This window comes from Macaca fascicularis, chromosome 4, assembly GCF_037993035.2.
Source record: "Macaca fascicularis isolate 582-1 chromosome 4, T2T-MFA8v1.1".
In the NCBI taxonomy this organism is placed as follows: Eukaryota; Metazoa; Chordata; class Mammalia; order Primates; family Cercopithecidae; genus Macaca; species Macaca fascicularis.
The window spans coordinates 27,344,546-27,372,274 of NC_088378.1; the positions used below are offsets into that span (position 1 = coordinate 27,344,546).

The 27,729-nt window shown below is 34.3% G+C and overlaps 1 protein-coding gene across 50 annotated transcripts in view; it reads right to left on the bottom strand.

Annotated features, from left to right (window-relative positions):
* TRDN (triadin) overlaps positions 1–27,729 on the bottom strand; it is a 410,256-nt gene that overhangs the window by 174,554 nt on the left and 207,973 nt on the right. For all 50 annotated transcript variants that reach the window (XR_012433400.1, XR_012433399.1, XR_012433398.1 and 47 more), the window contains one exon: positions 5,650–5,703. Coding sequence is in view for 45 of the 50 variants with exons in the window: in XM_074036974.1 (XP_073893075.1) it covers positions 5,650–5,703 (54 nt within the window). In the remaining 5 variants the exon portion in view is untranslated. The remainder of the gene's footprint in view (positions 1–5,649; positions 5,704–27,729) is intronic.

Consider the following 27,729-nt stretch of genomic DNA (forward strand, 5'->3'; position numbering starts at 1 on the left):
GATATTCCAAAAATTATCTATGCTTAGCTACTGAGGAGTTATATACCAGTCTGCAGTCTACATTTGCATTTATAATAGCCATGAATAAAATACCCAATTTTAGGATGGGTAAATAAATATCCTACCCTCCTTTTAGTAAACTTATGCCTTCTTTTACATAGAGAAAAAGGTACAGAACACTTTAATCACCTTTGAATTCTGGCTTCCTCTGTGCTGATATTTATCTAATTCTGAACCATGAATCTAAATCTGGATCCACGTTGTTGCTTAAGGGTATTACCAGAAATATTAGGGAGAGGCACTCAACAGACTTAGAATTGTTCTAAGCAATATGACCCCTGGTTCTGTTTTATGTTCACCCAGGAGCTAAAATCATTCAGAGGTATCTTAGGTCACATTAGTTGAATTTGAGATTGTGCATAATCCAGCATGGTAATCCCACCTCAGTGGGATAGAATGTTGGGGATCACTTAGAAACAACACTTAGAAAACACTTAGAAACAACTGCTATGGACATTTGCTCTATGATACAATTGCCAAAGCTCTTTCAGGTACATCCTCTTATTGGGTTTTCATCATGACCTTGTTAAAAAAAGCAGCCCAGAGCAGAAAATGAAGCCTCTGAAACAATAAAATAATTTTCAGAGTATAAGCAGCAGAATTGGCTCTAATGATCAGGAATAAAAGACAGGATAAGCAGCAGAATTGGCTCTAATTATCAGGAATAAAAGACAGGAAGAAAATGTATTTTAATTTATGACAAGTTATTTTTCTCTATTTTCTAAATGCTATTGATGTGCTGTTACTTTTGTAGTAGAAAAGTGAATTTATAAATAAATTAATTTACAAATAAGATAATTCTACTTTGGGATATTTGTTTCTTTTTAATGTAGTTTTAGCTAATAATACACAAAATGTATTATATAACAATTATATAACAATTATATAATATAAATATTATATATTATTATGTTATTATATTATATATATAATAAAATATATAATATTTATATAATATATCAAATTATATAATATAATATAGACTATAATATATTCTATATAATATGATCTAGAATATGTTATATATAATAAATATCCTACCCTCCTTTTAGCAAACTTATGCCTTCTTTTACATAGAGAAAAAAGTACAGAACACTTTAATCACCTTTTCTGGCTTCCTCTGTGCTGATATTTATCTAATGCTGGACCATGAATCTAAATCTGGATCCATGTTGTTGCTTTATTATATTTTATTATTTTATTTTTATTATATTATATATTTATTTATTATATAATGTGTAATATATTATATAATATATATAATATATAATATAAATATAATATATTACATATAATATAAATAATATATTTATGTTATATATTATATATTATATATATTATATAATATATTACATATTATATATTATATAACATATAACATATCACATAATAATATATAATATGTAATATATGTTATATATAATATATATCATATTATATGTATATGATATATTATATTATATATTATATTATAATATATACTACATAACATATGTATATTATATATTATATGTGATATTATATATCATATTATATCATATATCTTATATACTATATTATATATTAATACATTTTTAATTTATATATAATATATATTATATATTATATATTTATGTATTATATATTATTTTTTATATGTATAATATATAATATATTATATAATATGTATAATATATAATATATTATATAATATATAATATGTATAATATATATAAATAATTTATATTATATATTATATAATTATATAATAATACACAAAATTCATGGCCTGATGAATTTCAAAGCCATGAGGTTTAATTTCAGTAAGTCTGTGAGTTTGACTCAATAGACTTGTTTATTGTTGATTCTTTACATTGAAAATAAGAATTTCCTTCAAAAAATTTTATAATTTTCAAAATCATCTGATCATGATTTGGATGGATGGGAGTGGGGAACTCTTTAAAGAAAGACAAAATAAAACAACACAAAATTACCCCCTTGAAGGAGCTCTGGTCAATGAATTGCTCTGAGCTCTAAACTTCATCAATTTAACCATAAACACTTGTGTAAAGGGCAACCTGAAAAAGGCCTTGACCAATGACAAAAAAAAGGGCTGAGAATGTGAATACATTTGACAAAACCATAGTTTCTTGTCAATTCTACAGACAAGAAAGCCTCTGAAACTTAAATTCCTTCAAGAATTAGCAAAATCTTGTTAAATTGCAACAAATTTTTTGATTTCTAAAATAATACATGAAAAACAATCTGCACATAGGCATGTAGAGATGCAAGCATGCATGCATGTACATGCATCTTCTTTTATTCCCATCCTTATATATTTGATAGTTTCAGTTTCCAGTTTATAGTGACAATGGAGATAGTTGAATGAAGCAGTTTGACCTATTCCATCATAACTGACTCTGTTTTCTGTTGCTGCCCTGGTTCCCTTGAAGGTGCATAGCTTTTGTTTATTGCCAGTTGGAAGGCCATGTTATCTGCCAACCTGGATTCCAGGCCCACAAGCTAATCAAAGCCAGGGTCTCGGGATTCAATTGCTTCCAGAACGGTTTTGTAGCTTGTGTTCCATGTGTCCCACTTCTGGTCCTCAAATTCAGCTTGCCTGGTTCTCATCTATTTAACTCTGTTATGGGATTGGATGACTCTTGAATTTACTGAGTAGACATGGTTCTGAATAACTGAGGTTTTGGGTTTTGCATTGTAAAAAAAACTGGAATGGCTAACATTCTAGTTTTGTTGATGTTGTTCTCTTTCTATACTCTTCCTATAGTATCCGGGAAATTCTTAATATTTGCTTTAGGAATCCAGAAGAAAAAAGCCAGTGGAAATATACTAACACAGAGTGCACATAACTCCATCTTTTAAGCTGAGTTTAATTTTTCATGTGTTCTCTCTTTGGCATTTTGATATCACTAGGTGTCTACCTCACCATTGCACCTGACTAAAAAAGTAATTCCCCATCTCTCTACTTCCTTTCCAATTTGGGTCTATATGGATTTCTTCCAACAATTTTTTTATGTAATACCTATGAACTAGATTGATTTCCCACCTAAATTCTAATTGGCTACAAAAAAATTATTGTACAATTATTCTCCTTCCGCTCAACATTCATCCACTGAAGAGTGAATCATCTTTTCCCTTCAGCTAGTCTCTTCCCTTGAAATCTGTACATAAGCATGAAGAGATGCAAGCATGCATACATACACATGTATCTTTTTTCCCCCATTCTTATATGTTTGATAGTTTCAGTTTCCAGTTTATAGTGACAATGGAGATAGTTGATCTCCTCATTACCCAGGTTCCAAAGCTCAGTATCATTTTTGTTCTTTCCTTTGTTTCTTTTCATATATTCTATCAGACATTAGTTCTTCAAAATGTTAATGACATTTGTGGTTTTTCTCTTGACATTGCCACCGTCCTAGTTGAGGTTATTGTCTCATGTCTTAATAGAAACAAAAGCCTTTCCTTATATTTACCTAAATTTGTTAGATCTCCAAATTGGAATTTCCTGTAGTAGTGAGATATTTATTTTGTAGTCTCCTCAGCGCCTCAAAAGTTTGGAAAAATAATTTTTCTTAAATTATTTTAAAATTCCAAAGAATCTATGCTAAATCTTAATAATAGTTATAAATAAATATCAACGTATACACATACATATGCATGGAAACCAGATTTTTAATATGTCCTTGGTTGTAAAAGTTCAAAATCAATAAATGAACAGATCTAATCTAGCGTTTTACCATGCCACAAAGATCATGATCAGTTTTACCACTTATACTTCAAAAACATCAGTCTACTATAGGATTATTGCCAATTTTGTTTAAGTTTTGTCTCCACGTGAAGTACTTGCAAATATTAATTATTTCTCTGCATAATTTAATTATATGCCTATGACATTAAAATAAACATATCTAAGAAAGATCTATGCGGGATTTGCAAAGAAGTGAAAAAAATGCAATTCTGCTTTGGTGTGTCCCTGCACTGGTGTGTCATTTTTATTTTAGTAAATGTATACACAGAATACCTCACTCTTGCCTTGTTCACTGTGCTTCACCAATCTTTTCATCCAATTTCCTTCCAAGGATAATTCTAACAAGACTTTGAAACTCTATGTTACTATTTACTCAAAAATAAATATTTTATTCCAAAACAATAAACTCTGAAGTTGCCTTGTCCAATGTATTTTAAATCTTGAATGGTTAAATGTAGTTTAAAGAGCCCCTACCCTCAAGCTCAAATATGAAGCAAATTTTCGAATATCTCTTAATTTTCTTCCTCATGAACGCCTCTAACATGAGGCTGAAGTAACTAACACAAAATTCCTGCCTCAAGTCATAGTTTCATATCTACACTATGGTCCTCAGAAGTCTCAGTTAAACAGAAGGAGTCTAAGGTGATTGTGGTTTTCTATGAGAACATATATACACTAATAGCAATGATTTCTTAAACTGGTAGTCATTGGCTTGAGGAACTCACCCTGACCTGCATTTTCATGTGTGAAAAAATCAAAGGTAATACAATTTGTCCTGCCTTTTTACCATTCATAATATTTACTATATTCCCTATCAGAACCTTCCTAAAGAAAAACAAGTTTTTCAACATGAAAACTAAAAACTGGTGTCACAGCTTTTAACAATTCTAGCTTATTTTGCTCACAGACAACATCCTTGAGTCAAATGGCATTTAACAAACCCATGCTACCAATATTTGGGGGGGTGATTCTGCATGTTGTTGGGTCCGAGATTAAATACAAGAGAAAAATGTTGCTCAGATATAATACACGCAGTCATACATCATGTAATACGCTGAGTCTCCTATGAGAGCCTTCTACCCCCTGAAAATTGTACCACCACCTATGTGTATCTCCTTTATTGCTTGATATTATATAATCTAGCATAGAAGAGATGGTAAAGATCGTCTCCAGTAAATATTGTATCTTTTATTTTCTAAGTGTGTTGCATAAAGTTTTGCCACATGACAAAAACAGAACACTTGTACCCTTCCCTTATGCTTTCATCAAATTAATCCTCATGGTGTGAGACAAAAGGACTTTTGATATCCTGAAGATATTTATAAATGATGAAGCTAATTTTCTTAGATGGCTCATAAAAATAGGATAATTATTTTATAGCCATATCTGGAACCCAATTTTTACAGTTTTGATGTTTATGAAGTACTATTAATTTAATAACATTCTGATTCTCTCATGTGACATAAATTACAAGGTATACTGAAAATTATAGAAAAATGCACATTATTTTATATCTGTCTGTATTTCCTTATGCACATCTATGGCTTATTTTTAAAAATACACATAAAGCTCAAATACTGAAACTTGGAGCCAAGACTAGTTATTGGGTCCTTAGGCATTTCCTCTGCAAATCTGGCATTACTCTCAGTCATGTTTGCTAATTACTAAATAAATACTTGAACTGTGTATTTTCATTCAAAAATATGTTTTTTTTGCAATATCCCAGCAGATGGTGCTATTCTGCAATAAACAGTTTTTGCTTTTGTCAATCAAGTGCTATAGATGTTTAAAAAAAAAAAAAAAAAAAAAAGCCATGATTTTTAAAGTATCTTATTGCTTACCTTGTGCTGCAATTTTTACAGTCCCTTGTTTGGTTTCAGGAGCTTTTCCCGGCTCTTAGAATGAAAAAAACCATAAATTACCATGAAGTACGATTTTGGAAAAACATACAAATAAAACAGGGGCAGGGGAGCACAAACACAAATGAGCATAGAAAGTGTTGCCTTTGACACGCAGAATTTTTGTTAAGAAATAAACAGTTATTAGAGGAATTGCTGAGAATTGAGCTTACTGAAAGAAAGACATGACTGAAGCAATTTAAAGCATAAGATAAGGATTCTAAAAACTGTTTTGCCTCACTGTTAACTGGCCATGGAATATCACTTTGCATTTGTTGAGCATCCGAATTTGAAAATCTCAGAATTCTATGTAAATTATGTCTGTATTATCAGTCCTTCGAAATCAATGGTACACGTAGAACCAAATAAGATGACTTACTGAAATTCCCTTAGTGACTAATGTGAGAATAAAGCCTAGAACAACCAATCTCAAGTTCAAGCCTTTGACTCTAAAATGCCCTTCCCTAAACTGCAGTGGCACCAATCACTATTAGTGTGGCCCGGGGCAAAATATATACGAGAGAATGAGCAAGCTTCATTTTGGATCTTTCTTCCCTCTTGTTCTACATTTTTTACTATTTTTTTTCTCCTTTGTTCAGAATTTTTCCTTTAAAGAAACAGGATTTATTTTAAATAGCTTATATGATAAACATTTAAATATACTTAATCAGAATGGGAAATAATGGGTAAATAAAAATTTCAAAATATAGTGGCTCACTTCACATTTGACTTAGTGTGATTCCTGATTGTCTTTACTGTTTTCAATAATTTAATTATTATTTAATAATGGAAAGTAAGATTGGGTCATTTGTTTTATATATTCACTTTCATTCATTCATCACATGTTTAGGAATAATTATGTGTGGACACGAAGTTAGGTGTATATGTAGTAGTTGATTCACATATATGTTCAATCTTTCATTTAATTGTTGTCAAATGTTGATTATAACTTGTTTAATGTTGATTTGATTTCTAATTCATGCTTTACCTCTTGGTAAGATAATTATTCATTTATATATAACCATGATTATAAAAATGCTAATTTTTATTTGTTGTTATATAAAATACATATTATTTGATCCATAAATAATTCTAATTACTATTGCTATTTCTTCAGACAAAATATCTTTTGCCAAAACTGAATTAAGTCTACCCTTGATATTTTCATAATTAATTTTTTTCTGGAGGAAAACTGCATGCATGCTAGTACCATCTTTGTCAAACCTAGACTAGATGGTCTCAATTAGTAATTATATATGACTGACATTTAGTGGACAAGTATTAAATTATTGTTGACCAAAACCAATGGAAGAAAGGAAGAAAATAATATGACCAAAATTTTCAACAAAAGAACACCATTCTGCTCAGATGTTTTACTTCCTGGAGATCTCAAAATATTAGAAAATTATACTGTAGTTTGCAATTAAATGTTAAAGAAAAAGATTTTAAAATATCAGTAGGTAAAGTACCTTAGAATTTGTAGAAATATTTGCAAAACTTTGCAGCCAATTTTCCTTCTATCTTCTCCTTTTTCTTTATATCCTCTTAAATCACTGATACTAAACAACCCCATCACACCTAAGATTATATTAGACCACCGAGGTCACACACACCTGCAAATTATGTAGTGCTTTTCCTAGGGCCTTATCACTTCTCCCACAGACCGTTGGGTTTCTCTGTCAGCTGCTTTCTCCCTCAGGGATCAGGTTCAGAAACATGCCCCTGATTGCTGAGCTTTTCCCATTTGAGTGTCCCAACAGGTTGGTCATCTCTCAATGGAATTTACCTCTTTAATAACCTTAGCCTGTCCTGGGTTTGGCTGTGTTCATATTGTGCATATTGATTGGGCGTGTTTTAGGGTTCCTTACTTATGGGCTCTTCTTTCTACTAAGACTTAGTTCCCTCCCTAAGTCTTCCCGACACCTCATTGTCTCATCCCCAACCCATGCCAAATAAAACAGTCCACAAATGCACACTGATGCATTGAAGATACTGTTTCCAGGTAAAAGTGTATTTTAAAGAGGTCATTCTACAATGTCTACCTGCAAAAGTATGATTTTAATGGAGGAAAATCTCGGGATCGTAGCAGTATAATGTTTGGCCCTCATAACTCCATCTATTCCTTCTCTGATTTTAAGCTTTAAAGTTCATTTATGAGGTTGGTGCAAACGCAATTGAAGTTGCACCAACCTCAACTGTGTTTGCACCCTTCTAAAATATTAGTTCACAAACTACTACATGATCTACATCTCAATAGAAATTAACAGTTTAAAACCAAATGCCTTTTCAGTAATTCTGCCAGCTTGCATCCAACCAACAACAATATCATCCTTGAAACTATTGAGGACACATGCAAAGAAGATCAGATTTGACATATGCTTTTGAACAGCATTTCCATTTTCAAAATTGCATGACATTAGGGGAGGAAATCGACCCCGAGTCCATACATGTATGACACAAGAAAGCTGCACCAAATATTGTACTACTGAAAACACATTAATCCAGACAGACAATTTTCGTTATAAATAATTTTTCTGTCTCTTTTTGATTTCTGCCAACTACAAAAGAAACTACATTTTTGTTAGGGAAAATTCTAAACCTATACAAAAATAAAGAAGACAGGATAATGAACCCACTGTTTCCAACACCTACTACAGTATTTCATCTGTACTGCCTGCACTATACATATTCTAATGAGAATTTCATTATATCAAATGATTTTATCTTGTCATAGTTTTGGTTATAGCTATGTTTTTGGAAATAAAGTACAATGATTTAAATAAAAAACAGATGACCAAACAATATTCAACTAAAGATTATAGTAATTCTGAAATTGATAAATAGTATTTTGGACTTTTAAATCAGAGACAGGATGGACCTAGATTAAAATGTCAGCACAATTCACTTGGGGGTGTTTTCGCAGGAAATTATCAGAGAAGTTAGTATTTGTAGATCCCTGAAACATGTAGTATTTATATAAACAAATTGTCATGAATCAGATGGGCCAAATGTTTCAATGTCTTCTGATTCCACAGACATGGAACAATCTGATTTACAAAACTGAAAAGATATCATTAGTCTGCAAACATTTTGTTAAAGAGCCAATTTTTGCACAGAGATTTAAATATTAGTTTAATATAATTAACTTTTCATTTCTAGGACACTGTTTACATTTTGACTTCATTTAATGTAAAGTGCAAATCCAATACATTTTCAAAAATAGGTTTCATATAACTTTAGTGGCAAATGGACTGCTACATTGTCAGCTGCCAGAATTGGTCTTTGGCTAATGGGCAGCAGATAAAGAATAATAGTATTGTTGAAAATCCTATCCACATCTTACATGTTTTTGAGCATTCTCCCATCTCTGAAAAAAATCAGTGTATTTATTACGTTTTAATTTTAGAATAAGTTGGTAGAGATAAATTACTACCTCACAAGAGACAATAAGCAGTGTTATTCAAATACCTGAATAACATGTAAGTCCCTTACTTATAGTAACAACAAAATAAGAAAGAAAGATCCTCCCAGCTGCAGTGAAGTGACTGGACATTAGAGAGAGGAACTGACAGGGGCAGGAGAATGAGTAGCAGCAGATGGTAAAGCAGGTAGTGGGCTCCTACCACACAGACTTTGTCCTTGTTATTGACAATACCCAGCCCACTGACCTCCACACTACGGATTTCCATTTCAGTGTGAAATAATACAATTATTTACTCGTACAACTTCCCTTCCTAATACCCTATAAATTCCCTGAGATCACTGATTGATTGTCACTTGTTCAACTTTATAACTCCAGAGTCAACAACCTGCTGGAAAAATTGTCTCTATGAAACATGTAAGAAATGGCACAGAATATCTAAGTATAAAAATGAAAACAGAAATCCAATTGACTGCTTTGAAATGGAACATTAAGTTCGGGAATCTATTTCACTTTTAAGATGATGCAAAATCTCTTTTTCTCTTTGATCACTGACATGTGTTATTCAGAAAGTGTATTAACTCTAAATTTTAGAACTAGATTTTTAGTAGAATATATGGTATCCCACATTGCATTTGGGAATTTTGTAAAATTAACTAATTTAGACAAATTTGCAAATTTTTAATTAATTTGAATGGATTTTGATAAAAGAATAGGGGGGAAACAAACAGCAAAAAATGAAAATATTGGAATTCTACTTAAGAGCATGTTTGAGATAAACATTTTTTCAGGGTTCAAATTATGAATCAAATTTCTTTTATTAATTTTCCAAAGAAAGGAAAACAGCTTTAAAAGCTGTCTCTTGCTATTTCTTCAACATTACAAGGAACTTAGAATCTTTTTTTTTTTTTTTTTTTTTTTTTTGAGACAGTGTCTCACTCTGTCGCCCAGGCTGGCATGCAGTGGCACAATCTCGGCTCACTGCAACCTCCGCCTCCCAAGTTCAAGCGATTCTCCTGCCTCAGCCTCCTGAGTAGCTGCGATTACAGGCATCCACCCCTGCGCCTAGCTAATTTTTTGTATTTTTAGTAAAGACAGGGTTTCACCATGTTGGTCAGGCTGCTCTCGAACTCCTGACCTTGTGATTCACCTGCCTTGGCCTCCCAAAGTGCTGGGATTACAGGCGTGAGCCACCGTGCCCGGCCAACTGTTCTTATTTTCTTAGGTAAGAAAACTAAATATAGAAAAGGTAAATGGCTTTTCCATAGACCAGGAGATAAATTCATGTTTATTAATTCAGCAGCTACAATTTGACCCAGCAATATAAAACCTTGACCCCTCAAAATATATACATCCTTTGTTTTTTGCATAAGACAGTGGAAACTAATGACAAATTATTTTGCAGTCCAATGAGTTGCTAGATCAAATTCTAAATTATTGTTTCCTATTCTTATAAAATCCAGTGTTATTTTTAGATATAGATAGTAACAAAATACCAAAATAGAGAAAGGTTAACATTTAAGCTAAAAGTTACTACATACTTGAAAGCTCTAGGCTAAGCCTCTTGTACTTAGAGCTCCAGGAAAGCATATTTCAGGGGCACTGCTTCATTTCAGTATGATAATTACCCTATTGAGATGAAATTAATCATGAAGCAGCCTTTGGCCATCCTGTGTGACCAAGGGGACTGAAGCCTGTAAGAAGGGCCTATTTGCAGCCAGATATGCAAATTGCAAAAGGTGCACAATGCAGAAATATGAATAATTTATCAAAATAATCTGTTATTGCTAGAGGTTAAAAATCTAAATAAGTTGGCAAAATGATTTACAATAGGTAGCATAATTTTGCTAGATATTTTTCCCCCCAGAAAATCTTCACCTCATCATGCCAAGTATTTTGTTTTGGAATCTAAGTAGCCTTTACCTTAATAACTTAGCATTATAGCATTTAATTCAGAAAAAAATTGATTATTCCACGGCTACTAAAATAGTCTATTTTTTAATTTTTTAAAAAGAATATCTCTTCCATTTAAATCATTCCAAGGATTTCTTAACTTGAAAAAGAAAGAATTTGGATGCTTTTACTACATGTAAGTCAAAATCTACCTATAGATGTTACACATAAAATCAGCTTTCTCCAAAAATTAAGCATAGGAAAACAGAAAGTGTTTGGGAAATATTAATCAGAATAATGAGCATTTCCCCCTCATGGCATTAACTAGCTTTCTGGATAGAATGTGTGAGAATGATAAGTTTCTTAATTAATCAACAATTTAGGATTGAAGACCAAGGTATCAATATATTTAAATGATTAGCAGAAGAAACTTTTTTTAATATAAAGGAAAGTTATGTGCAAGAAACAGATCATCTGGCCATTTACTCTTCAAAATATTTGCCATATTAAGGGCAGATTACATTTAGACCAAGAAAAAGGTTTATTCCATGTATCTAATAAAACAACAGAATGCAATACGACAGGAAGATATGAAGTCCCATTTCTTGAGATGCCAGAGAAAGAAATACCTGTCTTAGAAGGGTCCTAGACATTTTTGCCTAAAGCAAAGAGAGAGTACCAGCTGGTCACTCAAGGTTCCTTTCTACCTTCTATAGCAACTTTCTAAAATCAGTGATTATGAACACAGATAAAAGTATTAGAAGAATTTGCCTACATTATCTGTGATGGCAAATTTCTTGATTATTTATTCATTTGTATTATTAAGACTTATCCTGGTAGTCCTCCACTACCATAAAATAAGCATTCTTTTTGCATTGATAAGATTTTAAAAGCAAGCATCCTGACCAACAAATTGGAATGATTTCCTTAGGAGAAGCATACACTTTCCAGAACAGTTAGGACTCAAACAGAAATGTGAATTCTACTTACAATTTTAAGTAGAAATTTGACACTTTAGTGAAATAAATATTATGATTTGGAAAGACTATTGCATTCTCCATAGGAATGATTTACGTATTGGGCTAGGATTGATTCAGACTCTAAGAAAAAAATATAGTAATGATTTTAAAAGTCAAGAGTTTATTTTAAAAAATAAGCCATTTTATTTGACATAAAGAATATGTATACACACACACACATACACACACACAAACATATAAAGGAAACAAAATTTCTGATTATTTAGCCATATTCTCCAGTTAGAATTTCTATTTTAAAAGTTAAATAAGGTCTAGTTGACAGGACCTCTAATTTTGACAGTCCCCAACATTTTTGGCACCAGGGACCGGTTTTGTGGAAGACAATTTTTCCTCCCAGGGACAGTGGAGGATGGGGGTAATGGGGGATGGTTTCGAGATGAAACTGTTTCACCTCAGATCGTTAGGCATTAGTTAGATCCTCATAAGGAGTACACAATCTAGATCCCTCGCATGAGCAATTCACAATAGGGTTCACGCTCCTATGAGACTCTAATGCCCCCGCTGATCTGACAGGAGGCAGAGCTCAGGCTGGGATGCTCCCTTGCTGGCTGCTCACCCTCTGCTGTGCAACCTGGTTCCTATCAGGTCACAGACCAGTACAAGGGTTCGGGGGCCCCTGCTCTAATGCCCAATTTACATATAGGGTAGAGAGTGCTTTCCTCATTAAAGGGTGTCCTAGAACAATATAATCTAAGTTTAGCACTTAAATAAAAAGCCCCTGTTTTTCTAACATTAGTAAGCAGTGTATGTGAATATCACCATTCTGTTTTTCCTTTCCTAGAAAATAAGAAACACACACACCACTTTTATCTCCTTACCCAATTTGGAAATGTTATAAACAAACAGAATTGTGTGAATGTAGTCCTCTAAAAATATATCAAAATAAGAAAAGTGGAAAGAAAAACTAAGGCCAAAGACTGGCTTTTGTGTATCTTGTATCTCTAACACAGTTCTTGGTACTGAGCAGGCATCCCGAAACATTATTGCAGTGAATAAGTGAATAATGATTGGGAGACAAGGTGTTTGAAAAGCCAATATTATATGCCTGACAATTCTAAACCAAGTATGTGGCAATTATCCTCACAAAATGACTCAGACTTCTTGAGCCCTTTTTTTCCTCTACAGTTCTATAGATGTCAAAATCTAAACATGTTGTAATCAGATTCAAAGAGAATTCAAGTTTTTTGTAAAAGTGGCTAAGTTTGTAAAATGCAGATTACATTGATAAATTACCATGATTTCTAAAGGGTAGAAATCCTGAATGAAGAATTCTAAATCAAGTAGACCAAAGAAGAATTCAGAGGTTATTTCTAAGCAAACACTTTCCGGTAAATTTAGTCCTCAGATTAAACAGGGGGTTAGAGGTTGAACATTGTGCAATTTGATTTTAAATGAGAAAATGCTTCTCTAAATAATTGCTGAGGTTTGTCACTTACTCTTCTGTATTTATTGCTTATTGGTAATAAGGCATCTATATTACCTAAACGTAAGAACTAGTTTCACCCACAGTTTGGTTAGGAACGTTGTGTGAAAAAAACTAAATAAAGTGTATGGTAATCTGAGTTTTAGAGATTGGCAATTTTTAAGAAGGCAGGATATAGATCAGATTTAAAGGAGGTTGGGTGTAGTGGCTCATGCCTATAATCCCAGCACTTTGGGAGGCAGATCACCTGAGGTCAGGAGTTCAAGAACAGCCTCCTGGCCAACATGGTGAAACCCCATCTCTACTAAAAATACAAAAATTAGCCGGGTGTAGGAGTGCGCACCTGTAATTCCAGCTACTAGGGAGGCTGAGGCAGGAGAATTGCTTGAACCTGGGAGGTGGAGGTTGCAGTGAACCAAGATCACGCCACTGCACTCCAGCCTGGGCAACAGAGCGAGACTCCATCTCAAAAAGAAAAAAAAAAATTTAAGGAGAGATAAGGTGTAGAGTCACAAAGGGCGAAGGGAAAGAAAGCTGTAGAGTGAATGATAATGTATTCGCCTAGAATTGTAAATCAATCCAGCTGGAGCAGAAGAGCCTTGTTTGATGTTAAGAAGTAAAACATGGGAAATAAGCAGAAGGCCATTAGCCTGAGGCTGTCTTCACATTGCAAGTTCCTACCTAATGAACTGTAACCTAACTCAGTATGTAAACAACCTGAAACCTTACTTAGGAGTATAATTTTTGTAACAGAAAACAGAGTCTCAGTCAATCACAAACAGCTGAGCTTCAGCCAGTCATAGGCAGCCAACTGACCAGACCATGCCCAAATAAGGCAAATGTCTAGATTTAACCAATCAAGCTATTTCTGTAGTTCCCTTCCCGTTTGGGCTATAACAGCTCACTGCCCACCTGAGCAGAGCTCTCTGAAGCTCTTTAGTTTTGAATCATGCCAGGTTTATGAATCATTTTTTTTGCTCAAGTAAATTGTTAAATTTAATTTGTTTAAACATTTTATTTTAATAAACCAAATGTTAAAGTTTGTTTAAAAGTAAATTATGGTTAAAATAATTGACCTTGAAATCTCAGCAAATAACATAGACTTTTGTCTTAGTACATTGAGCACTACCACATTTTTGGGCAGGAAAGTTACACGGCAGTGGTTTGAAGAGATAAAAGTGTCCAGGATTGTCTGGGGAAAGGGTTTCTATCCCTGTAGCGTAGAAGCCAGGTACAATGTCGCTGGAATACTCGATGTAAGGTGATAATACCTTAGACTAAGCAAATGTTAATGGAAATGAAAAAAAAAAAAGCTAGATATTTAAAAGAAGAACCTAATACAATTTTGAGATTTGTTTGACATATACAGAGAAGGAAAGAAGGCTGTTTGTTCAAATTTAAAAGAAGAACCTAATACAATTTTGAGATTTGTTTGACATATACAGAGAAGGAAAGAAGGCTGTTTGTTCAAATAAGACAGACTGATAAACAGAATAGGTTTTAACATAATTTAAAGCTTTTGACACATGTTAAGTTTGAAACAATGGTAGAAATTCAAATGAAAATATTGAGTAGACATTTGAAGAAAGGAGGGTCCTTGAAAAGATATGGAGATTCTAAAGTCATATACGTCGAGGTGTAAACTGAAATTAAGAGAGTGAGCAATTTTTCCCAGAGACAAATGAACAGAAGGACTCAGACTACCATCCTATCAAGAAATATATTAGTTAATAATCTATAAGAAAAATCCAAATGTTGATTTCAACAAGGCCAGGGAAAAGACATTTTTTTTAAATGAGGCAATAAACTTCAGGGTTAAATAAAAGAAATAAAATTTTGTATCTAAGAAATCTCTGGAAACCACTGTGGACATGGTTTTGGAATAGAAATGAGGATAGAAGGAAGCCTACCTTTAGCGCTCTAAGGTGGACAGTAACAAAATGGAAGTAGAGCATGGAATCCATTCCTGTGACAAATATGGCAGAGGCACTAGGACAAAAAGAAACTACAAAGGGGCTTGAAGATGGCAGGAAGAACAAGCAAAGGTTTTTTTTTTTCCTGTTTTGTTTGAAAAGAGTAAAGAAATACCAAATGGAGACAAATATATGGAAAAATCTGGGAAGTGGGAAGACAATTAGGGTAGCAAGATCCCAGAATGTGTGGGAAGAAATAAGAAAAAAGCATAGGTACAGGTATCTGCCTACGGAGATAAAGCACATCTTAGTCTAGAAATCAAAATTCCCCGGTTAAAATAGCAGGAATATATAGCTGCTTCCTAGAAGGACAGTATTCTGATCAATGATGACACATTGCAGAACATAAGGAAGAGCTCCAAATTTTAAAAACTCAACATAACTGAAAATAGAATTTTACTAAATAGAGAAAAGTTTTGAGAGTCAAAATCAAGAATTAAGAAAATACAGGAGAAAAGAGGAATTGAAAAAATGTAAGTAATACAAATAGAAAATAGTGAGATAAAAGACAGCAGTTGAAGGGAGGAAAATGGGACAAGATATTTGATATTCAAATTATTACTGAAACGATTCAGGTTTTATAATATATAATTAGGATATTACATATTATTGGTGAATATTCTAAAATATTAAGGTTATAGGGCAACTTTTCCTTCTCAAACCAAAAAGGACCACCTAATAAATAGTTAAGAAATCCCTAACAAAGACAGACAAGTCACACTTGATTATTTCCTTCTCTCTGATATTGGACTCTCAATCTTCTCCTTGGAATTTTATAAACATTCATTAAAAGCAAAGCAAAAATTAGGATGAAAGGACAATTAATGTTGAAGCTATGTACTATGATAGATGCCACAGGCTTGATGTCCTTTCCAACCTAATATATAAAAATATTCATTTCTGTAAACATGGAAATGATTTTATATGTTGTTTGTTATCTCTAAGATGTGTGGGAAAATATGCAGTTAGTATTTGAGATGCAATATCACTGAATTACTGAGCCATTTAGATTATAATCTATATTTAACATTTTTAATTTTAGAGACTGTGGACTTTTTGTAATGTGTGGTGAACTGTTTTTTGCTTTTTGTTTTGTTTTGTTTTTTGAGAAGTTTCTGTCACCTAGGCAGGAGTGCAGTGATGCGATCTCAGCTCACCGCAACCTCCATCTCCCAGGTACAAGCAATTCTCCTGCCTCAGTCTCCCAAGTAGCTAGGATTACAGGCATGCACCACCACACCTGGCTAGTTGTTGTATATTTAATAGAGATGGGGTTTCTGCCATGTTGGTCAGGCTTGTTTCGAACTCTTGACCTCAGGTGATCCACCCACCTCAGCTTCCCAAAGTGCTGGGATTACAAATGTGAGTCACTGCGTCTCCCATGGACTGTTCTTTAGTTCACGTTTGTGTCATGGTTCTAAGAGTTCAAATGCTTTAACTGTCAGCTCACAGGCTAATGATCTAGATAAATAAATGGGCTTCTCAATATTGGCTTCCCTGAAAGGGAATTTCACCACTTCATTCTTTCCTTTCCATCAGTGTTAAAAGGAATTATGCACAGCTCTGAGGAACAGTAGTCCCCAGTGTTAGGCATGCAGATCTAAACTTAAATTAGTATTTAGCTGGCAGCCTAGTGGTTCTCATAATATTAATACAAGCTAAGGTTACTGAATATTAACATTGCTTCTGGAGCCTGCATTTTCACGTATTGCAGCAAATGTACCACTTTCTTTGGAAAACTATTCTATAAAGCATAATGTGTTTCTTTAGCAGTCAACCTGGAGGTTACCTTGAACCACTGAATATTCAAAATCTATGCTTACATGCACAAATACATGAATCAATATTCAATTCTAGACCAATGTGCATAGAAGTGTTTGAGAGCAAGTGAGTGAATACTAGTACCAAAAAACAATTTCCCAAATACCTTGGTAAAAGGCAAGGCATTTGTCTTCTAACAAATGGCTCAACTGAAATCTACTTTTATAGCTACTAGGCTTTCCAGTTAGTCCATCTCCATCATCTCACAGATGGTCTGAATTCCAACTAACCCATTTGAAGGCAGTAGAAATTTTATAAATATGAACCGTACGCAGAGTTTTAAAATTAAAGAGTTTGGAAAATTCATTTAAGGATAAAATGTTACAATGTTTTCTTCTGTGGAGTACATTTTTGAAGACTTTAGCATCAACAAGAAATCTCAGAAGCAAACACAATTGGTTTTTGTATTACATGACAAAATGGCTAAAGGAAGGATGCAGTAGAGGTTACCATAATAAATTCTCAGACCAAAAAGTTTACTAATTCTCATCTTTCAACCAGGCTCATATATGATGTACAATTTAAAAAGTCAATTTAATTTAAAAAACAAATAATTGCATTTTTTTTTAATCAAAGGAGGAATGTACCTTTCACCAATGGCCCCATATTAATTGTAATCCTCCTGGGTACCTAACCCAATACTTCAAGTACTATAAGCAGAGAACACTCATTAGATTACTTACACTAAGAAAAATCTCCCATCTATTGAAAAGCAAATGGAAGCTTAATGATAGTCCCACAGTATTGTGTGCTATAATGTTTTATAGTTCATATTTAATTTATCTTGAGACCATATTTGACTCCCAATAATAGCTAAATATGTCTACTCAAATTTCTAAAAACTACATTGATTGTTCATCCTTCATTTATTGAATTTTCTAGAAAACCAGATAAACACAAATGCACAGATTAAAATTTTAGTCAGAAACATTTTTAAACCAAGTAAAACCCAAAATAGAATGATGTAGGACCAAAGAAAACCAACACTTATAAATATTCTGAATGTTATATTCAACAAAAAAAATTTCACAAACATCAAGGTTATATAACACATTAAATTCAGAAAGCATCTCCAATATACCGAAAAGTTACTCTACACTAGTATTTGAATAAAAAGTTAAATTCTAAACACAGTATTTCAAAAGTCTTTGCATTAATTACTGCACTTGATCTGTATCATTGCTTTATAAGATAGGCTGCTAGGCCTGGACTAAACTGCAAGCATTCTGACCCTCGTCCAAGATGCTGCCAATATAACAGGAATTACCACTTCTCTTCAAAATAATGCCATTTTTCCTTGCAGTTTTAAACTATAAATTTTAGTATAAAGCTTAAAACTTTATATGATGTAATATATAATACATTAAATTTTTTTTACATTATATGCATGTATATAAAATGAAGAGCCAATATAATTTCTCAAAGGTTTGCTGCGACTCATTGTGATAGCCATATATAAACATAGGAAAATATTTTACATAAATAGCTCTGCCTTTAAAATAAAATAGCAACAATGGCAATTATAACAGCTAATTTCTATACAGCAAATTTATAGAAAATACCATATTGTTTGACTTAAGAAGAGAAAGTATTATTTCACATAACAAGCAGTCCAACATAGAAGGGTTTCAAGGTTTACTGATTCAAAAACCAAAATTGTCATCTTTATCTCTGTGCTCTCTCCTTGCTCCAAGCCTGGTGATTTGGCTGGTGGAGTAATTAATTTCAGGGGCTTCCGTAGAGCAGGAAAAAGAGACAAGAAACCCACAATACCTTCCTACTTTCAGGCTCCAAGCTCAGGGTGCTTGCTGAGAGGGCCCAAGCTTAGGTGGGGGTGAGGTGGGGGAAAATTTATTTGAATGAAAGTTGGGAGCTTTGATAATATACTGGATTGAACATCTTTTAAAAAGACACTATTGTTTTATTATCTGAGTTGAGCATGACCAGGCAAGCTATAGAGTCTGTTCCTGATTTCACCCAAGGGGTGAAGAGAAGCAAGTCTACAGAGTGGGTTTGCGTTGAATTTTTACGGAAAGAATAAAGTTGCTTTCTGCTTATACCAACCGAACTGAATGGAACATGTTTTATTAACTCTGTACATACAGAAACAGAGTCAGGGCTCTTTCCCATGCCCTTATTTGTCTTGTTCTACTATTCTGTTTTACTTCGCAGTCAACCACTTCTCACCCTCCAAAATGAAATACTCTCATTTCTTGGAAACTTTTCTGATCCCTGTATTTCTTTCTCCCTCCCTGGGGCCGACGTAGTGCTTCACCAGTACTTTCTTACTTAAGGCATCTGTCCCTTTCTATGCTTGCTTTTGCTGTTCACAGACATGTATCTATCTCTCCCCCTAAGCTGCATACTCCCCATAAAATTCCCATATGCATTTTGTTTTTTTCTCATGCCACCCTCCCTGTGGCTACGGACAATACATAATCTTTACCCTTTTTTTGTATACATAATGAACTGAAGGAACAAGCCCCTTGAATAAAAAATGTTTATTATTTTGAAGAATTAAAGAGCAAGGGAAAAAAAAGCATGGCAATTTTTTTCTTGTGAAAATTAATCGGAAGGAAGGTAAAAGTAAGGCCTCTGCCTTTTATGTTGCTTGATTCAAAATTGCTATAAACCTTGAAAATGATAACAAAACATGAAACACTTTTGTAATAAGAAATTATTTTTCCACAAAGACCTCACCACAATAAATCACCTAGGAAGTAGCAATATTGTAAACACATTAAGAGCGTAAGTCCTAGAGGTGCCTGGTCTGGGTTTAAATCCCACTCCAACCAATTTCTGATTGCGTGGCACTGGCGAGTCATTCAACAGCTCTCTTCCTCAGTTTTCCAAATATGGTTTTAAAATGTATTAACAATAGTACCTGGTTTTATGCTGCTACAAACCAGTGCATTGGAATACAATGAATCAATGCACTGAAAAATTCTTATAGGAGAACCTGGCCAATAATAAATAGTCAATACCATGTGCTTAGTGCTATTTGTCTTGTTCATACCAACACTGTGCTCACAATATTTCATCATCAAAATCACTGAATTTCATTGAAGCATCTCACTACGCATGGTACTAATTAAGCACTTGAATAAGGTCATATTTTATATTTTCTAATATAAAGTACAAAATTCTCAAATCTATGTCTTAGAGAAGTAACTTGATAAGAATTGTTTTGGGCCAGGCGCAGTGACTCACGCCTGTAATCCCAACACTTTGGGAGGCCAAGGCGGGCGGATCACCTGAGGTCAGGAGTTTGAGACCAGCCTGGCCAACATGATGAAACGCCATCTCTACCAAAAATACAAAAATTAGCCGGGTGTGGTGGCGGGCACCTGTAATCCCAGCTACTCAGGACGCTGAGGCAGGAGAATCGCTTGAACCCAGGACACGGACGTTGCAGTGAGCCAAGATCCCGCCATTGCACTCCAGCCTGGGGGACAAGAGTGAGACTTTTTCTCGAAAAAAAAAAAAAAAAGAAACTGTTTTGCAACGTACGTATATAAATTAATTTCCATACTCTACCATCCCAGAAGTCCTCTTTCAAATTCCTTGTTTAAATTTACATAGCAGAACACATGTTTAACAGTAATAATCTCTGACAAGAAAAATCGTTTTACAAGTGATTTATAACACTTTAAAGTGGAATCCATGGAATACTAGTCCAGATAGATGCTCTTCTAAAAAACAGTTCAGGGTCAAGTAACACTAGAGAGCACTGCATCAAAAATGTTACCCTCCTAAGACTTTACAATGTACTTTACATCTATCAGACTGAAATTCTACAGTAGAGAAACCAATCTAAGGGCATTGTTTCCTAAACATACTTGATGATAGAATTCTTCTTTAATGCAACACTCATTAACGAGGAACATAGACTGGGTGATGTTACTCCTGGAAATGGAAATAATCAGTATTCCTTGCTTCTCTTTCAAACGAACTACAATAATAATATCATATAGTCACTTAGTGACTCATTTAACAGATGTGTCTTGAATACCTACAAAGTTCACAGTACTTATGTAGAATATTTACAGTTTACAAGCCTCTTTGACATATATTCTTCAATTTAACCAACACGATGGGTAGTAGTCAGCAACACAGCTTTCACAGATTCTCAAAAGCAATGTGGATTAGTGAAAAGAACATAAATATTGCAGTCAGAAAGGTCACGCTTTGAATTCTGGCTTTGCCATTTCATATTTTCCTTGAGCATGCTTAAGTTTTCAAAGGCTCATATTGCTGTGAGGATTAAACTAGGTGACATATGTAAAGTACTAACCATAGTACTTTGAACATAACAGGCACTTGCAAAGGTATTCTTTCTTCCTACTTTTGAATGCTAGCAGACAAAGATTCTTCTGGTTATGTATTACAGTTATTAATTCACCTTAATTTTGAACACAAGCATGACATTCACTTTGCAAAATGTGCTTCGCTCTGTCAGTTAAAACAGATAATGTAATTTAAACACACACACACACACACACAACTTAGAGTTTAGTGAGAAACAATTAAATACCCAGTATTGTATGCCATGTGCCATTCTGTAGGATAGAGATTTTATGAAAATTCATTGAAAAAGACACCTGCCCAACCAGAGGACCAGTAAGGGGTGAGATTTTATGAAAATAGCAACTGGTATTCAAACAAAGGGGAGGTGGAGAGATGAGGATAAGGATTTGAACAAAGAAGCCTCTGAAAGAATCATAATTGTGAGAGATAATGGATTGACTTTAAACAATTAGATGGACTTTTATATGGATAGAGCAAAGGGTGAGGAGAGAGTTATCAAGAGATGAAGCCAGAGAGAGATCAGGAAAGGCATTGAAACTCTTCAATTAAGACTTTATCCTAAGGACAAAGTAAAGCTTTGGCAGATTTAAGTGGAGAGTGAAATAATCAGATATGCCTTCTGTGAAATCACTGATGCAGAATATTTGGTGTAAATTACACATGGTGAAGGACTAGCCAAGGAGGACCAGCCTGGCCAACATGGTGAACCCCGTCTCTATCAAAAATACAAAAATTAGCTGGGCATGGCTAATTTTTCTGTTCCAGACTAGAGTAATGACCCAGACTGTTCCAGACTAATGTTCCAGACTAGAATAATGATGACCTGAACTAGGACAAAGGCAGTGGAGTCCAAGAGCTGTGGGCAGATATAAGAGATCAAATTGGTAAGACATTTCTATGCCCAGTCACATAAAGTAAAACAGAACACCATGCATTTCCTCTCCTTTTGCAAGCACCTAGCATCAGGACAATAAAATATTACTCACTGCACTCACAAAAATTACCAAACAGTTTTACAGCAAAACAAAAAGCGATCAACGAAGAAATAAAATGAACCAAAATATAATGTTAATCATTTCTATAACATTTATTGTATTTTCTCTTCACATATTGAAACTAAAAGTATTTTAAGTGTATATTTATTGCGTGTCCACAATAAGTAACTAGGGAATTTATGAGAGCAACAGCAACAAATAAACACAGGGCCAGGGAAAATACATGCTGTATTAATTAAATGTACAGTGATTTATACATAGTTTTACTAAAATGATAGTGGATTACATCATTGTTAATACATATCTAGACATCACAAATATTAGTATTTAAGAGCCAGCTTTGAGGGTGAAATAGAATGTGTAATTAAGAGGAAGACAGAGATGAAAGGCTGAATCTTTCCAAAGGTTGTAGCCTTTATTTCTGTCCCTTAGTGTGTTAATATATTTCTAAATTTTGCTTCAAAAATACATAATAAAATGACACCTATTGATTGTCAACGTATGTCAGCAGTGTGCTAGGCACTTTGAAAATTATTACACCCAATACTAATATAATGAAGGGCCAAATTTGATATTTACAAGCAGAAGAGTGCCTGGCCTGTAGTGCCTGTAGTTGTTATTCAATAAGTTTTGTTACATGTATGAATAACTTTCTTTCTTTTATTGTTTTTTTTGAGTCAGAGTCTCGCTCTGTTGCCCAGGCTGGAGTACAGTGGTGGAATCTCGGCTCACTGCAACCTCCACCTCCTGGGTTCAATCCCAGCCTCAGCCTCACGAATAGCTGGGGTTACAGGAGCCCGCCACCATGCCCCATGCCCAGTTAATTTTTGTATTTTTAGTAGAGATGAGGTTTCACCATGTTGGCAGGGCTGGTCTCGAACTCCTGATCTCGTGATCCGCCCACCTTGGGCTCCCAAAATTCTGGGATTACAAGCCTGAGCTAACGCTCCCAGCCTGAATAACTACTTTCTAAGGAAGATTGATTATGGCAAATAAAGGGTCCTTCAAGCAACGAGATGAGTGTGAATATGAAAAGGAGAGTTTGGGAATAGAGGCTGAAGAGAACTGAATTGCTTTGTATGACCTAGTTGGAAAGTTTGTAGTTTCTGGGGGAAATCCAAAAGTCAGGGAGTGAGGATAAGCTATGGCAGAAGGAAGGCACCAAAGAGGAGTCAGAGAGATGACATGCAGGGGAAGGGAACCTGGGAAAGGGAAGTGAAGAGTAGTCTGAGGATATTAAATAGCAAAGATACCAAATACTTAATCTATATTTATTAATATTGCCACATAGTGAACTCTTTCCCCATCCCCTCTGCCATCCACAGATCTCTTTTTTAAAACAATTCTATGCTTTGTACAAATGGTTTCTGAAAATGGATTTTATGGAAACTAAAGAAAAGTGCTTCTATGAAAAAAACAAAAAACAGAAAACAAAAGGCCAGCATACAGAGAATTAAGAAGCCAGTCCATGAGCTGAACCAAGTAAGTAAGAGCAGAACTCACAGAGAGAAGTGATCTAGGGCATGTAAACCTTAGCAACATTTAAGAGAACATGGGAAGGATTTGGGACTTTTACAGAGTGTAGGTATATTAGAGACAGTTTGTACCAGCTTATGAGACCAGATAGTTAAATTTTCAGAAATCTTCCTGGCTGGTTAATTTCATGTTGATAGCTTCAAATTGGCCTTGGTGGAATTATGTACACCTTGGAAATCAGCAAACACTATAACTTAGTACTATTTTTATCTCCCCAAAATATAGCTTACCAGCACACCATGGAATCTTATCTAGTTATTAGAGGAACACAGGACCTGACCATTGACTTAACTAAAACCACAATTTACTTCCCAAGTCTATGTTATTGGAAAACAAGGGAAATGGGTGGGAGCTGGGGAGGACATGGTAAATTTAAAGAGTAGGCAGTGCTGTCCAATATGGCAGCCAATAACCACATTAGGCTGTTTAAATGCAAAATTAAATAATTTAAAATTAAATAGAATTGAAAATCTGACTTCTCAATAACTAGTCATATTTCAACAGCTAAAGAGCCACCTGTGGCTAGTGGCTGCCACATGCAACAGTGCAGACATAAGATATTTTCTACCAATACAGAAAGTTTAATTGGATAGTGCTAGAAGACCATTCATATTTTAAGAAATGTCCTATTTTTCTTCCTAGATTTAGAATTTCATTGTGGTCTTGCTGCCTGGTGAGATTGTGAATATTCTTCTGTGTCTCTTAATGTTCTGTAAGCAAGATGCCTGATCATCACTGTTTACATCTCTTTATCAACAGACTATTGGCTACCAAACTCTGAGATGTAGCTTTTAGTAACTTCTATGAATAAATATTTTGTGGCAAACATTTTACAAATTAAGTAAAACAGTATCAATTTTTTAAAAACTTCTAAATAATAATGGTAAATCTTAAAATGAACAAAATAATTCATATCATGTGATAAAATCATAAGAAAAAAATAAAGAAAATTATGTTGGGTTCATTAGTAACTAGCTAACTTAGACCTTGACAGCTTCCAGCAGATTGGAATTCTTCCAAAAATATCTAAAATGTCCAATAATTCTCTGTGTTCCAACATAGAACTAAACGTGATTACTTAAAGAGGAATGTGGTGGGCAACGAAAAAAATCACATTAAAAAGAAAATAGCATGGAGAAAAGGGGGGAAAGGCAAATAAGAAATCAAGATATCATAGTACTTCTTGATTTCAAAAGTTAACACTCTTTAAAAAGTTTGGAATCCATGCAATGTGATTCTGTGAAAATGTCATTTAATGGTTTCATCATCCTGTTCTCAACAAATTCCCAGTGTCAGGGGCAACAGTAGCAGTAATGTCAATGACATCAGCATCTCAGTCTCTCAAACTGAATCTTGGACATAATATCCTGTGATTGCTCCCAGAACAATTATCAAAAACACTTCAATTTCAGAGACTTGTAAATGTCTGGATTTTCTGGCATCAAATAATCAAACTGCTACTTTAATTAGGATTACATCTGAAATCACACCTTGGTGAAATACCAGAAAGTACTGGCTATAAAAAATAATTAAAATAGTTTTTCTAAAGGGTATAGAATTGACTATTACTCAAAATTACTTAGGAGTGTTTTAAGTTCTTAAGGTGAAGCTTTGATTCTTTATGGTGAACTTGAATTGATGACTTTATAGCGTGATCAAAGTGAATTCTGCAGGAATAAATAGGGCGTTGTAAGAAAAAGCACTTGAGAAGAGAAAGAGTGGTGTTTAATATAGCCAGTTGGCAAATGAATATAGTTTCCCAAAAACCATTCTTTTTTTTTTTTTTTTTTTTTTTTTTTTTTTTTTTTTTTTTTTGAGACGGAGTCTCGCTGTGTCTCCCAGGCTGGAGTGCAGTGGCGTGATCTCGGCTCACTGCAAGCTCCGCCTCCCGGGTTCACGCCATTCTCCCGCCTCAGCCTCCCAAGTAGCTGAGACTACAGGCGCCCGCCACCACGCCCGGCTAGTTTTTTGTATTTTTAGTAGAGACGGGGTTTCACCATGTTAGCCAGGATAGTCTCGATCTCCTGACCTCGTGATCCACCCGCCTCGGCCTCCCAAAGTGCTGGGATTACAGGCTTGAGCCACCGCGCCCGGCCCAAAAACCATTCTTGAAGGTGTTTTTTCACATAAAATTGTAACAAATATCATTGGCTTTGAAGATGTGCTTGCCTATTATGATAACAAACATGTCAAAAAACCATTGACAAATCATGAATAGGCTTCTTACAGATAAAGAGATAGTCAACAGTGTCAAATGCAAAATCTTTTCAGTAATGACTAAATCCAGAGACTCTCAGGAGAGGATGAAGCCCCGTACTCACCATTAGACATCTCTACCAGATTAAGAGTTATCCATTACTAAGTGTTGGTTAGTAAAGGTTCAAGGGGTAACTAGTTGTCTCTTGCATTCAGCCCATTTTCTTACCTTTCAATCACACATCGAAATGCACTTTTTCAAATGCTTTGCTACACATGCATTAAGTCAACACAGTTTCTCTGATCTTCAAGTTCTCTATCTGATGAAGAATTAAGGTTAATTTTACATGACTTCTTTAATTTTGATGAACCTATGCCACATCTTTGCATTTAGCATTCCTTTTAGGTTCCAATTAATAATATTTTCTGAAATATTGATCAAGGTTAACCTTAAGGTTACCAAATCCTTTCTATTGAGATTTTTAAAAAAATTCTAGAAACCACTGAAATATCATTAAAACACAGGATAAGTGTTACCTCATGTTTAACAAGAACTTACTCCATAGGATTTATATAAATATGTGAGTTATAGGAATGTTCACATTGCCATGATACTCTGAGATGCATTGCTTGAGGGAGGCTGACCATGGACATATATGGGATATTAGCAAGCAGTTGACATTGTCCTAGAGTTCATTTGATAAATAGCAAATGTGTATATACAAATATCAGCTTTTCTTTAAGTCAGGAAAAATCAAATCTTTTGTTCTGTATGTTGTGGAGGTTTTAGTCAAATAGAAAATATATGTGTAATAATAAAGAGTTGCCAATCAAGAACTTGGAAACAGGAAAATGGAATTGCCATTAAGTCTTAAAACACACATTATATTTTAGGGGAAAAGCCACTACATACAAATTTAGCAATTCGCCTAATAGTTTTGCCAAAATTCCTCTCTTTAATTATTCTGCTCACAATTAGTAATGCAAGAATCTTTTGATTATTGCTGGAAAATGAGTACCCTAGGATTATTATTGATCTCATCTTCGTAGGTAAAAATGTAATGATAGGCCGGGCGCGGCGGCTCAAGCCTGTAATCCCAGCACTTTGGGAGGCAGAGACGGGCGGATCACGAGGTCAGGAGATCGAGACCATCCTGGCTAACGCGGTGAAACCCCGTCTCTACTAAAAAAATACAAAAAAACTAGCCGGGCGATGTGGCGGGTGCCTGTAGTCCCAGCTACTCGGGAGGCTGAGGCAGGAGAATGGCGGGAACCCGGGAGGTGGAGCTTGCAGTGAGCCGAGATCGCGCCACTGCACTCCAGCCTGGACTAAAAAGCGAGACTCCGTCTCAAAAAAAAAAAAAAAAAAAAAAAAAAAAAATTAATGATAATACAATTTTGAATATCATTTCAGTTT